The sequence below is a fragment of the Nicotiana tomentosiformis genome, chromosome 4 (genome assembly GCF_000390325.3).
Source record: "Nicotiana tomentosiformis chromosome 4, ASM39032v3, whole genome shotgun sequence".
NCBI lineage: Eukaryota > Viridiplantae > Streptophyta > Magnoliopsida > Solanales > Solanaceae > Nicotiana > Nicotiana tomentosiformis.
Window position 1 is genome coordinate 135,885,079 of NC_090815.1, and position 14,400 is coordinate 135,899,478.

Genomic DNA, 14,400 nt, shown 5'->3' on the forward strand with positions numbered 1-14,400 from the left:
CGTAGTTTGACACCAAGACTACGTCGTTTCCTTAACTAAAACGACCAAACACCCCTTCTAATCTCATAATCGAAAGATCCCCCATATACAAAAACCCTAGCCGCCCCTAATTCCCCTATTCTCTCAGCACAGACCCTCACTCTCAAATGGAAATACATACACAGAATGCAGACAGATTCGCCCACCTTCCTCTCACACGCTCTTTCTCTTCTCACTTCTCTCTGATTTCATCGACACATACATTCAAAACAAGGACGAGAGATGAAAAACGGATTTGAAAACTAAAAAGGCACTCTGAGATCTGAAACAAGAGGCTCTCTGTTAATTTCTGGTTTTAAGGAGAATTCAGATTCGAATCGTTGTTCGATTCCGCTGATTTTTGCTGTTTCTGGAATTGCTGAGCTCCATTCGAGTTTGCTTCTGCCTTATTTGGTTTATTCTAGCTTTTTCTTTGTTTGACCAGGTTAGTTTGAAACTTCTCTGTCTTATGATTTTAGTAAATGATTAAACAATTGAGTTCCTGCTTAGCTTTGAAGATCTGCTCGATTCCTGATCTCTGTTATTCTCATGTGTAATGGATGATGTCTACTTGAATTAATTCGATCCCTGCTTTCAGCTAGGAATGCTTTGTTGGTTATCTAATCATGTTAAGTTTAATTATCTTTTTTAGTTGAGAATTGGTTGGTTCCTCGTTTAGCTTCGACTGATCTACCTAACTTATTCTCTTTTGTGATTCTAATAATTAGTGAAATTTCCATCGAAGCATGTTAATTTTTGAATTGAACTTGGTTATTAGTAGCAATCAGTGTTTTGTTTAGAGCTAGTATGGGAAAGTTATTTTAATCACTAATTAGCCCCAAAGCAATAAGTTCGCATGAACTGTTTTAGTATTGCAAAGTTTCAGAACTGAGCATTTGGTTAATTCCACTTCTAGCCTAATCTGTATTTTTCTATGAGAATCAGAATATGTATATTATTAAATCAATCAAGGTTATGGCATTTTTGATACTTCTTTAGTATTCCAATCTATATCTACCCACAATAAATTCCATAATTTCTGACCTTCACACTCAATCTCAAAACATAGAAAAAGTTGCTTTAGGCACGCTTCAATTAATAACTCGTCATGGTTATGGGTACAGTTCCCTTCCCGTGGCATAACTTTGACGCTTAACCCCAAAATTCGAGTGCACGCTTGTGTAACTTGACCCCAACTTCAAAGTAATAATAAAATAAACATGTTGTAAATCGCGGGTGCGTTTCACGTGGCGCGACTTGCAATGTGTATAAAACGACAAGTGTACGACATCTTAGCTTGTTTAAAAATAACTTCATACATACTAAAAACGATTTAATGAAAAGCGGTAAAAGGTAGAAATGCAATAGGTCTAAAGCATGTGATAATCGGATAATTAAGACAGGTGTAATATTAAAGCGACTGTGCTAAAACCACGGAATCCGGGAGTGACTCACACCTTCTCCCGGATTAACAGAATTCCTTATCCGAGTCTTCTGTGTTTCGCAGACTTATACAGAGTCAAACATTCCTTGATTTGGGATTTAAAATAAATGGCGACTTGGGATGCCCTAAATAATTATTCCAAGTGGCGACTCTTAAAATAAAATAAATTAATCCCATTTCAATAATGTCACTTAAATTGGAAAAACTCCTTTCCCCGTAAGAAGGAGGTGTGGCAGTGGATGTTCTTGTAGAAATAGAGAATTTCAATGGCCTTTTCTGATACCACTCTTTAAATTATATTTTTGTTACTTCAACAAGCTCTATCAGAAATAGCATCTTTACCTTCATAAAGTAGGGGCAAGATTTACGTACATGCTATCCTTTCAGACCCCACTTGTAAGAATACACTGGGTATGCTGTTGTTAGTTCAATAAGCTAAAATTTGCCTTTAAAGTACTTGAATAAATTTCTTATTTTACCAACAAACTAATTTAACTCACTAGACTAACACGAGATAAATATTGGGCCTGCTCTATTAATTCTAGAGCAAACGCGGGCCAGGTGGGAAAAACTTCATATTTGTCTCATAGAATTAATAGAGCATGCCCAATATTTGTCTCATGTTAGTCTAGTGAGTTAAATTAATTTGTTGGTAGAAGAAGAAATTTATTCAAGTACTTTAAAGGCAAATTTTAGGTTATTGAACTAACAATAACAACATACCCAGTGTATTCTTACAAGTGGGGTCTGAAATGATAGCATGTACGTAAATCTTGCCCCTACTTTATGAAGGTAAAGATGTTATTTCTGATAGAGCTTGCTGAAGTAACAAAAATATAACTTAAAGAGTGGTATCGGAAAAGGCCATTGAAATTCTCTATTTCTACAAGAACATTCACTTGGTTGTAAAAATAGCACGGGCTAGCCAATTTTCGGTCTGTTAATTGAAAAATAGCCAGCGTTTGTAAAGTCAGTGAAAAATAACCATTATTTTGCTGAAACACGAAAAGTTGCAGCATAATATGCGGGATTATGGAGCTCCTGCGTATAAACTTCTAGCATATTATGTTGGAACTCCAGCACACCGAAAGTTCCAGCATAATATGTTGGACTATGAAGTTCATGCATATAAACTTTCCGCATATTATGTCGGAACACCAGCATATTATGCTGGAAGCACATATGTAAATAATTTGAACTCCAACATATTGTGCTGGAATATTTTCGGATTTTTAAGGGTGTTTTTGTTCAGATTTTATCTTTACATGAAAAAATGCCTAAATTTTAATTACTTTTGAAACTGTGACTATTTTTCAATTATCAGCTGTAAATCTGACTATTTTTGATTTTTTTTCCAATTTGGTTGACAAATGTAAAAGAATCCAAGCTTATAAGGAGGACTGTGCAAATCCTTGAAAAAGCTGCCCAATGTAGCTGTCCTTCAATAGTCTATATTTTTATATAATTTATATGTGTGATATATTTATTTTGTACATAATTAATGTATATTTAACTATCGGCTGTATCCAGCCAAATATGCTAAAAGCCCCAAGTCCTTTCGGAGCATCATGGGCCAATATCGGTCCAAACAATTCACGTCTATAGTAGGCGAGTCTTGAAATAAACCAAATTGAACTTTCCTTCAGCCCTCCACTACCTGGCGCCGCTTTTGCTTCTCCATCTCCTCCGGCGCCGAATTCCTCATTTTTCTCCTTCTCCGGCGGAATCTAAGTGTATGCTACTCTTTCTCTCTCACTCTCTCTACATATTATCGTTTGTCTGTCCGTCTCTACTACATAACGGCCATCTTTATTTTTTCGGCCGCTATTTTACTGAAAAAAATGATTTTTTGGTGAATTGGACTATAATATTCTGTGTGCTCCCAGGATTTAAAGAAGCTTAACTCCAATATCTTAGTTTCTCGTGGGTTTTTACTAGTTAATACATTGGCCGGAATTTGTGACTGCACTAATTGGACTTTCGTTAAAATCAATTTTCTGTAAAAGCCTTTTATTTGTGTAACCATCAAATTGCTGATTCGTTGATTGAATAGAACTGTTTTGTATACTGGTTCCAGATGGGTATTATTGCTGGTTTGTATTGAGAAAGACTGGTGCTTTCTTGCTTGAATTGACAAAGGGCTCAATGGTTTTTGCATCTATGCGGATAAGTTAAAATTTGAAAAGCTTAACCTGCTTTTAAGACTCAAAAATCAATCTATGGTGTAGCATTCTCTTGAAGTCACTGGTAATGGACATCTTTATGATAATAAAATTTCCATAAAGATTAAAGTAATAGCTGTGAACTTATACCACTGTATAGTTCTGTAATTCGTGATATGGTTTTCAGTATGTGCTGTTGTCTTGTTGATATATATCTTTTTTTTTTTAACAGACTTAAGTATTTTTAGCTGTATCTTTTCTTGAATAAGCATTTTGATGAGTGATTCAAGGGTCTATGGCTGGTTACTATAGAACCTTTTTTTTTTCTTGCTGATAAGGTCTTTTCCGCATGATGATGTTTCAGAGGAAATTTCGGCAATATTCAACATTATCAAACATAATGGGGATGGTATTGCCAGCTGAGCAGGCAGGCTATGCTGAGATGGAGAATGTTGAGATTACGGATACAGAGTTGTTCTATCATGTTAGAGGTGCCCTTAAATCTGCTCTCCAGGTTGGTCTCTCAAAAAACATATTTTGAATAAAAATAAAATTATACACTGATAATTTCTTTGGGTTGGGTTTGGATGCCCATGCCACTGCATGGGAAAATTAAGTTTGAACTGTATGAATCAACAGATTGAATTTGTTTCGCCGTAACCCTTTGTTTCTCATTAATTATTTTGGCTAAGTTACTCATCAAAAAATAAGAGGAAAAGTATCTTTCCTGCTAAGATGACTGTTTCAAATGTTTGCTTGAATACATGCATAGGTGCTCCAGATTGATTGACTGTGGTTGTCTTCCTTGGAGATTAAGAGCTGAAAGTGTGATTAGATACTTTTTTTTGGGAGTTTGGGCACGGTGTTATTATAATAGTGGAACTGTAGAAGATGTGACTAAAACTAAGAAATTGTCACCTCAGATAGGGGCGTGCCCATAATCTACTGAGTATGAACTGTGCTCCAAGCTGGTCCTCGAGGATTTTTCGGTTAGAAAAAGATTGATGAGGTGAGGTGCATAAGCCTTGCATGAATTTGACTTTAGATAGAAAATAGAGGGAAATTGGTAGGGCTTTTGTGAAGGTGATGTATATCGAATTGAGAAGAAAGAGGGCTCAGGTTCAAGTATTATGCATCTGACGTGGTATTTTAACTGTTAAGTTCTGAATGGACGTAGAATTGGTTAGTTAGACATGTTCTCTTCTGTCCCTCTCTTACTCCCTATATGTTTCCTTTTTTTTCCCTTTCTTTTTGGTTGATGGGGGGGGGGGGGAGTGGTTGTGGTGAGTGGGACGTTACTTCTCTCATTTATATTCAGCAAGCACTTGCCGGCGAAATGTTTTCATTTATTCCCTGCGCTTAAATTACTGATTGTTTTTAGTCTGTTTCACTTTATTTACTTTCCTGGCACACTTACAACAACAACAACATACCCAGTATTATCGCACACCGTGGGGTCTGGGGAGGGTAGTGTGTACGCATACCTTACCCCTACCTTGTGGGGATAGAGAGGCTGTTTCCAATAGACCCTCGGCTCAGGAAAGCATAAGCACCACATTAATGAAAATATAGACAAAGAGGGACAGTACCAAAAAGCCATATAAAAACAGAATAAAAACAACAAGAGAGTAATGTGATCAACAATGAAAGAAACAACGGTTAGTCATAAAAACCTACTACCAACAGAAAGCAAGACTGAGTGCCAATACTACTTTCCTGGCACACTTATCTCTTTTATATTCAGCAAGCACTTGCCAGCCAAACGTTTTCACTTATTCCTTATGCTTAAATTACTGATTTATTTTTGTCTGTTTCACTTTATTTTTTTTCCTGGCAAACATCTTCACAGATGTGAATTGTCTGTACCTTCCTAGTTGCTATTTTCACTGGTGCATCTTGTGCAGTTTTTATGAATTGCGCTTCTTTATGGTTTCCATATATTTGTTATAGCACTGCAGAGTGAATTTTATAGCTGAATGTTGCGTGTATTAGGGTGATCCGGACAAATATAACCAGCTTGTTGGGGTTATGCACTGTAAGGAACGCCTTGTACCCGAGGAGGTTGCCCTACTGGTGGTATGTTTCCTTGGAGATTGCACATGCAATCACTTTTTGTGGTGGTTTCTTTTGCTTCATGTTTTAATTTTCATTTCATTTGGTCTTCGCATTTCAGACATGTTTAAAAGCTTTGTCAGGATCAGTTTCTTGTCTAGACATTGTTCATCATCAAAGTCTTCTTTCATCTGTAAGTTCTAAATAGCTGTATTAACAGTCTGCATCTTTTAGATAAGAATAGAGGTTAATAAGTTTGTATACTTAAATGTCTTATTCGCCTCCAGATTTTAGGAATGAGCATGTGGAGCTATGGGACTGATGTAATGGATGCTTTGATGGAATTACTTATATCCTTGGTATGTGGCTTTAGTGCTGCAATCTTACATATTTGTGTCTAATTGTGTCTATGATCATGAGTCTTCTCCTATGCTGTAGGCTACATCCGGTGGGCAGTATGTCGATTTGTGCTTGGAAATGCTTGTGAACAATTTTGTGCCGCCTCCTTCATTCATATCATTGTTGAATCAGCCACGTGGCATTCTACGAAAGGGCCAAGTCATTGATCGTATCCATTCAACTTTAATAGCCATTGCAGAGTTAGTTCCTCTCACCCCCTTGAGACTTGAGAAGATAGTAAAGGAGAAGATGCAGAAGATGCCAATCAATTACACAAAGGAACCAGTAAGTGCAGATTCATGCTTTCTTTACAAAGAAGATTCTAACACTATGCAGCTTATTAAATGTTCTGGTTCTAGTGACATTGTTTTTGAATTAGTGAACCTTGCATCACCAGAACCTTGTGTTGATAATCTATTTCTTCTGTGTTGTGCTCCTTATTGCTGGAAGCTCCTAAATTCTTATCCATGTTTTTTTTCTTTGCCTGAAGTTCATCATGGCATATGTGGAGAACATGTTAAAACTGGAGGGTGGAGCAATTGGTGGTCTTGTTGGGAGAACTATGCTTGTGGCAATTATGGATTGGCTGATAGATTTGGATGTAAGTTGTTTGAAATTGAAGCTTCGCTCTGTCACTGTGTAGAAGTTGTTGCATTAACTTAACTTTCTCCTTGTCCTTGAGTTTCTTAGGTAGACATTGCATGGGATGAAATCTTAAATGAGGATTTCACCAAATGCATCTTCGATATGGAGCTGGAAGATCTGGATGGTCCAGTAGATGATGGTCAGCAAGATGTTGACCAGGTGATTTTCATCTTTTTACTGATATTCTTCTGTATGTTAGTGTTGCCAACTTGCCATTGCCACTAGTGTTGTTTCTTTGACTCTTTCTTTTCCTGGGATAGTGTGGTTGATGGTGATATACGTTGTCATTTCTTTTGGAGCCGAGAATAAGAAAATCACGTATCTGTGTAAAAATATTAATGTTGCAGTTATTCGGTTCACTTTGCCTTGTCTCTAGCCGGAAAAGCTTTTATGAGGGTAGTATGGAAGGAATGGAAGGAAAGAAATAGGAGATCGTTACAGGTGGGTGACACTTGAGAGTGATTTTGTACATGTCCAGAGTAGTCTTGTGCCTCTAGTTTATTTTTGGTGCACACATGATTCCTGTTTGTATAGATGATTGGGTGAATTTTGTACAGAACCATGTTTAGCCTAGCTTTCTCTACTTTTTGGTATACTATGTGTATATGGGGATTTCCCAATATTTATAGAATCATATACCCTATATTAAAAAATGGTCTTCATCTTGAAGAATCCAAGTAGTTAAAGAATACCTGATGATTCAGAAGAGGATTTCATAACATTTCTCTTTAAATCCGAGTCAACCTTGAGAAAAATTTGCCTTGTCAATATTGTGTGAACTCTGACCAGCATTTAAGTGGTCAAGAGTACTATTTTCTTCCGAATTATTTTCCTTAATAAAGGTCATATTTCCCACAGTTCTATTTTCACCCTTCCCATATTCGTCTGCCGACATTTCCTTTTTCATGGTGTTGATCTTCTGATCAAAAGATTGTATACAATTGGATTAGGGTCCAGTATATTCAAAATTGTCATCAATTAGAGAAAATTACAATACCGTATTACCGTCTATGGCAAGATTTTTAATTTTTGTTCTTGTAAATGGTTATTTTTTCCTGTGGTGTGCGGTTGTATCCCTTTCTCCACTTTTTGATTAAGCTAGTATTTGATTTTATCTTGTATAAATACAATAAACTAGGCATATCGAAAGTACTTATTATAAGGAAAATACAAAGAAAATAAGTAGCTTTCAGCTGATGATCGATCAAATTCTGTTAAAAATTTTCATCTCTCTTTGATTCTTTTATAAGTAAAATTATTAGAGCGTTCACCAGAGGCTCGATCTGCTGACCACAAGGTTAAGAGCATTGCACTCTACTGACTGAGCTCATCCATCTTTTTGATTTGGTTTTTGCCATCGTTCTTTATATACTAACTAGCCTTTTACTCTCAGCTCCGAATTTCTTGGATGGAACGGCTTGGAAATGCCAGTGCTCAAAAATTGGATAGCTTGATGGTGCTTACCTTTGAACACCTTAACTTTTGCAAAGAGAGTGGACGCCTGAGTCAGGTAAATTGGACGCATCAGTGTCTAGTTTCTAACTCTACTTGCTTTTCTTACATGTAGTTGTCTTTCATATCGTGTAGGTTTTTGAGACTCTTCTCCAGTCTTTTCAGCATACTGTTTTGACGGCATACAAGTCTAAATTTGCCCAGGTAACATGCGTAATATCATCTCTGACACTTGGGCTAGTCTTTGAAAATTAAACTTAAACTTCTTGCTGATGTTGCAGTTTGTGATGTTTTATGCCTGTACCCTGGATCCTGAAAACTGCGGCAGGAGATTTGCTGATACACTATTTGATATATTTAAGAGCAGTATCTATCCACAATGGAGGTGAGGATTATAGAGTTTTGAATCTTTGGCTTCTTTTTCTTGCTTTTCCCGCCTGTTGCACCCTGGCACCGTATTGTTGATCAATTAGCTTAATCATATCTTATGGATACACAAGCAACTGCTTGCTCAGTTTGCTATTCAATCTGAGTGCTTAGAGGATTGCTCTTTATGTAAATGGGTCAATGAGTTTAGGATTCTTTCATCTTTGAACGTAATTATGGAAGCTAATGAACAGTCTGTGCTCCCTGTTTAATGTTTATAGATATATTTATTGTAATTTTGAATTCAACTGTCCCCTTTTTTTTGAATTTTGTTGGGACACTGTTTGGGGTCTCAACATTGGTCCCTCTATGATCCTGTCACTGAATTTACATGCACTCAGAGTAGTATTCCGTACTAAGACTAGCCGACTTTCTGCATATGCTGTTTAGATAACGTGCCATAAAAAATAGTGGTCCTTAAAAGTCATAGATTACTGTGCTTAAGTATCTTTTCAGTTTTGTTGGATAAGACAAATAGAAGTACTGAAGTAGTCATTGTCATTTCCTTGTCAGAAGGTAGTGAAGTGCTTCTCGGTGATCTTGTTTTTTCAATTTCAAATGCTACTGAACAGATTTGATACTCTCTGGGAGTGGATAAATTTGATAGCTCTTTGCTTGCTAGTTATACATTTTCTCATGGTTGTTGGGAGGTAGTAATGCTTTTATTGGTTTTTTGCAGAATGAGTGCTGTTGCCTATCTTGCTAGTTATTTGGCTCGTGCAAAGTTTTTGTCTATCTCATCTGTTGCTGAATATGTAGAAAGGTTTACTCGATGAACCTAACCATCTTCCTTTGCACACAATACTTTATAGTTTTAAGTTGCTCCCCTTGGTCAGTAATAAATTGAGGTACATCCCAAGTCATGGATTTCTTTCTTTTTGTGCGAGGATCAGTTTGGTTGAATGGTGTTCCACTTATTGCTCCAACCAGAGTGGTGGCATCAATCCAAAAGCTCACAAGGAATTCTATGCTGGGTGCCAGGTATTTGACAGATTTGACAGTTTGATGTAGTCAAAACCTTTAATGGTCTGCCCCACTCCCTCACACAGACAGACCCTTGTTCATTTTTGTGAAGTTATTTGTGGTGGTTTCTATTTTTAAGTGAAAGAATGACTATTATACTATTGTACTGTCAATCTTGAGACCAAGAGAATAGATCAGTGTCAATTCTGTAATCAGCCAATGATTCTCTTCAAGTACTCTTGGTATTGGTTGTTATATTGCTTCAGGAGTGCAGGGCTTTTTTCTGTTGTTAGTGTGGAATTAAGTAAAGGCTTTCCGAATTATATCCCTGGGGCTAATTTTATTTATATACCATGTGAGTGCTGGGAAGGGGAAAGGAAAGTGTTGGAAAGTTAACTTCCATATTCTTTTGTGCATTGTGGGAAACTTTGAGAGAAGTGGTTAACGACTTTTTCTTTAAAAAGACTTCTTCCAACTTTAATTTTGCAAAACATGTAGGAAACTTGAAGGAAATTTTAACTTTACTTTAGCACAAAATTTTCAGGAATTTCGTTAACATCCAAACAAATTGTTACTGATTCTGTTCATTGTAATGCAGGCCATGATGTACATACTTTGTTTTCGCATGAGATCAATGCTTGCTATTCCTCGTATCAGGTCACGGCTCTCAAAGCACATAGAGGATATCCTGAGGCATCCATTGAGGCCGTTAATGGTAATGCATTCACACACACACACACACACACACACACACACACACACACACACACACACACTCTCTATGGATTTCTTTTGTTTTGTATTTTATTTTATTTTTATTAGTTCGCGCGGATAGAATATATGTGCTGTAAGCTTAGAGAACATAAGAAAAATAAATTTGAGTGAGATTAGGTGATTCTATGGAATTACAGTGGTTTTAGATTTAGAGGTTAGACCGACCATGTTGCATGGGGCAGAGTGGTGGCTGGTCAAGAATTCTCATGTCCAGAAGATGAGAGTAGCTGAAACGAGTATGTTGAGATGGATGTATGGACATACTAGGTTAGATAAGATTAGGAATGAAATTATTCGGGATAAGGTGGGAGTGGTCCCCCGGGAGGATAAGATGTGGGAGACGAGGTTGAGATGGTTCAGACATGTTAAGAGGAGAAGCACAGAAGCCCCAGTTAGGAGGTGTGAGAGGTTAACCTTGGTGGGTATGAGTAGAGGTAGGCCAAAGAAGTCTTGGTTATAGGTGATATAGAGGTAGGCCTAAGAAGTCTTGAATATAGGTGATTAGGCGTGATATGGCGCAGCTGGAGCTTACTGAGGACACGACCCTTGATAGGAGGGTGTAGAGGTTGAGGATTAGGATAGAAGGTTAGTAGATAGTCGTACGTTTCCCTTTGTCTTCCTTAGTTCGATAGTGTTAGTATTAGTTTGTTATCCCTTTATTCTTAGATTGGTATTACTACCATTTAATCGCTAGCTTGGCTTTGGTCCTTTTTTATCTTCTTGTTGTTAATACTTGTTGCAATTACTTCTTTTATTTTTTCTTTAGCCGAAGATCTTTCAGAAATAACCTTTCCGCCCTCCAGGGGCTCCGTACATCTCACCCTCCCCAGACTTCACCCCCACTTCGGGGAATTCACTGGGTTTTTTGTTGTTGTTGTTGTTAGATACAGAGGTTCCGTCGTTCGGAAAATGGCTAGATGCAGATACAAAACAAAATTAAAATAGAGGATTGGTTTTGGGGGGGGGGGGGATAGAAGTGATGCGGTGTGATGCAATGCAATAGGAGGATGTTTGTAAAAGTGAAACAAATTCTACAGAATTGTTGTAAAACCAGCAAGTTTCAGGGAACTGAAATGTTGGGCTGAACATATCAATGGGATGCGTTGCAGACATTAAGATGGATGTGCAGCCAACATAATTAGGCAAGACTAGGAATGATCACCATTAACAAAAGCAAAGATTGACCGAGATGATATGATAATGTCTTCCACCTCCAAATACACTCATTCGTGTGTGACATTGTGATGATTAAAGGTGTTAACTAAAGTCACATGAAGCAAACTTTCAAAAACTTAAAATTTCTTGGGATTCATGCGGATTACCGAAGAACAGAACATAGTGGAAGCAAACTATTCAGATTGATATTGAGGTCTATTCATTGTTGGTTTCATATTGCATAGTCCGGTATTTGTAAGTATTCTTTTGAGTTCGGTTAGATATTTGGTAGCCGATCCCAACTAGTTTGTGATTGTACTATTGTATAAGTTCATTCTGTATTTTCTTTGATATTAGTGCTCTCTAACGTAGCCAATAGTTGTATATCTTTCTCTGTTAGTGGATTCTCTACCAGGCTCCAATAATTCTTTTTTAACAGGTATGCTTGCCATCAGTGGTGAAAGAATTTCTTCGGTTGGCAAAAGTAACTAATCTTGATGTGCCTGATAACTTTGTATCAAGTGGTCTGCTCGAGGCCGATCTTTCAATCTCTTTTGGTGGTAGAGAGAGGCTTGACACATTTTTCCCATTTGATCCTTGTCTGCTATTGAGATCTGACAGGTTTGTTTCTACATTGGACTATTGATTTCTCAAGTGCATTAATTGGGTTGATCTTGATTGGATATTCAAGTACCTTCGGAGATAATATTTGTTCTGCTATTTGTATTAATTAGTATGTTCTTATGTCTCATCTCTTATTATATGTTTTGGAAGATTCATCCGGCCAAATTTTGTGTACTGGTCAATGGTTCGGAGCTCATATGACAACGATAAGGATGATGATGAGGGTACTAGTGATGAAGACGATATTGAAATCTGTACTGCAGGGAAGGGGATGAATATAGCTGGAGTCGCCCGAAGTTATGATCAGGATCTCGATGAATTTGATAATGAAATGAGCAAAATGTCCATAACACCTAAAGTTGCTCAATGGTTTGGAGGTGAATTACGACCTGACATGCAGATGCCTTCAAGAATCAGACCATGTCCGGAGTCCTTGTAGAGATTAATCTGCCTGTTTGATTGTCATGAAAGAGGAAATGCTTGCCCTTGCATGACAAGAGTCGGACCATGCCATTAAGAGTTGGAAATGCTTGTCCTCGACCGTGGTTGGTATTTTGTTGGACTCGGGATTTGTCAGGCCTCCACTCCTGCCTGCTTCACATTCCATGAAATGTTAAGAGGTCAGTTTTTTGTATTTATAGCAAAAGCTATTTGTAATATGTCAATATGTAGCAATAGTTGTTCCGATTATCAGAACTAATGGTGAAAATAGATAAAATTCTCTTGTATTTTCTTGTGGGTGTTAATACATTACGCCCAATATAAAGAGTGTCTATATTTGGAAATGTAATGCTCCAGACGAAGAGTGCAAAACAACTATATTTTCTCTAATCTCGCTTTATTAGTATAAATGTTATTTAATTTTCCACCCTTATAATTTAGTGCTTATACCATACGGAAACTTTACACCCACTCGAGCAAAGTTGCAATATATGTAAGACACCATATTTTCTATAATCACACACTTGATTAAATCACCATTAAAATTTATAGCTGATATTGGGAGTACACAGACTCGCAAAGTAGCATTATACGTATGATAGTTTTCTCCATAGAAAATGATAGCATTATGTAACTTTTTTAATGGCAACAAACCACATGCCTCTTTTAGACGTTTTCAGATAGTAGGCTGGGACGGAAAAATCTTTATCATGATTACACTATAATAATGAAATACTCCTAAATAAACAGACTGCACAGCTTTCTAAGGGTTGAGGGCAGGGCATATCAACACGAATTCTGGAAGCATAAGAACAGAAGCACTCCTATTTATAAGGTTCTCTCATCTCCAGGTGGACTATTATTTGAAGTTTCAACAACCTGATTATGAGTGCTAACAGGATGATGTTAATGTTGCCCCTGGCTTTAGCTACCTCTGACCTTCCGTGCTGAAGCCAGTGGCAGAGCCGGCTTATAGGAATGGGTATCAAATGACACCCATTCACGGGAAAAATACCCTGTGTAACTAGGTAAAAAAATAAATTATATGTATATATACTATGTATTGACTCCCTTTAATTTTTGGTATGTTTACTTTTATATATTTTGACACCCCTTAACGAAAATTCTGGCTGAAGCTACCAACAATAAATTGAGTTGAAAATTGAGTTGCATTGTGCAGATGATGGCCGGGGCTGATCATAAACAACTTGACGACAACAATAAATAGCTTCCATCCGAAATTAAAATAAGAAATTGATAAACTCCAGACAGAAAAAATGCTTTTGGAGGGAACTTCCAAATTTTCCATTGAACAAACTTACTTCTCAATTCTCTTATTTCCCTCAAGAAAAGAAAATAGAAGAACATTCACAACCAAATTAGAAGAACTTCCAGCTGCGCAGCAGATAGAAATTATATCAGCACGTAATGTTCCATAACCGTACAACATATAACATAGTAATAAAACATGCATGAGCTATTCTGAAGGTGAAGCTAATTAAGGGCAGAAGAGCAAGGAAAGCTGGAATAATAAATGACTTTGTGACTTGTTACATACAGCACAAACATCTAAAGCAATAAAAAAATCAATAAATTTCAAGATGATAAAGGAGTAAACAAAAGGGAGGAATTTGTTTATAAACTACTCTTTAAAAATAAAGCGTCGTCAAAGAGCCCAGTTTAAACTTTCAACGCGTTGATGAGACAAGGCATTAAAAAACCCTATACCACAACAATATCCCATACTGGGGCGGCCGGGCGAGTTATATGACCTAAAGCCAAATTTTATGAGGGGCCTTAATTTTTTATTAAAAAAAATATTTATTTATTTGAAGTCTATTTTTC

The 14,400-nt window shown here is 37.0% G+C and overlaps 1 protein-coding gene across 4 annotated transcripts; it reads left to right on the forward strand.

Annotated features, from left to right (window-relative positions):
* The first annotated feature begins 82 nt into the window (after positions 1 to 82).
* On the forward strand, positions 83 to 12,945 carry LOC104111744 (uncharacterized). 4 transcript variants are annotated; one of them, XM_009621501.4, is made up of 16 exons: positions 83 to 463; positions 3,989 to 4,138; positions 5,617 to 5,700; positions 5,798 to 5,869; positions 5,964 to 6,035; positions 6,115 to 6,360; positions 6,566 to 6,676; positions 6,766 to 6,879; positions 8,114 to 8,230; positions 8,308 to 8,376; positions 8,454 to 8,557; positions 9,278 to 9,361; positions 9,492 to 9,579; positions 10,160 to 10,276; positions 11,930 to 12,111; positions 12,265 to 12,945. In XM_009621501.4, exons 2-16 carry the CDS (start codon positions 4,025 to 4,027, stop codon positions 12,551 to 12,553), a joined length of 1,863 nt encoding a protein of 620 aa, XP_009619796.1. In that variant the 5' UTR covers positions 83 to 463; positions 3,989 to 4,024; the 3' UTR covers positions 12,554 to 12,945. The 4 variants fall into 4 exon arrangements, with proteins under 4 accessions (XP_009619796.1, XP_009619797.1, XP_018631681.1 ...); XM_009621502.4 differs by lacking the exon at positions 83 to 463 and adding an exon at positions 3,053 to 3,195; XM_018776165.3 differs by lacking the exon at positions 83 to 463 and having other exon boundaries at positions 3,963 to 4,138.
* Positions 12,946 to 14,400: the final 1,455 nt, after the last annotated feature.

Excerpts from the sequence above, each read along its gene's own strand:
- LOC104111744 (XM_018776165.3), top strand. The coding sequence starts at position 3,974 with ATGATGATGTTTCAGAGGAAATTTCGGCAATATTCAACATTATCAAAC. Across the intron at positions 5,870-5,963 it reads ATCAAAGTCTTCTTTCATCT|ATTTTAGGAATGAGCATGTG; the intron begins GTAAGTTCTAAA and ends ATTCGCCTCCAG. Across the intron at positions 9,362-9,491 it reads GTTGCTGAATATGTAGAAAG|TTTGGTTGAATGGTGTTCCA; the intron begins GTTTACTCGATG and ends TGCGAGGATCAG.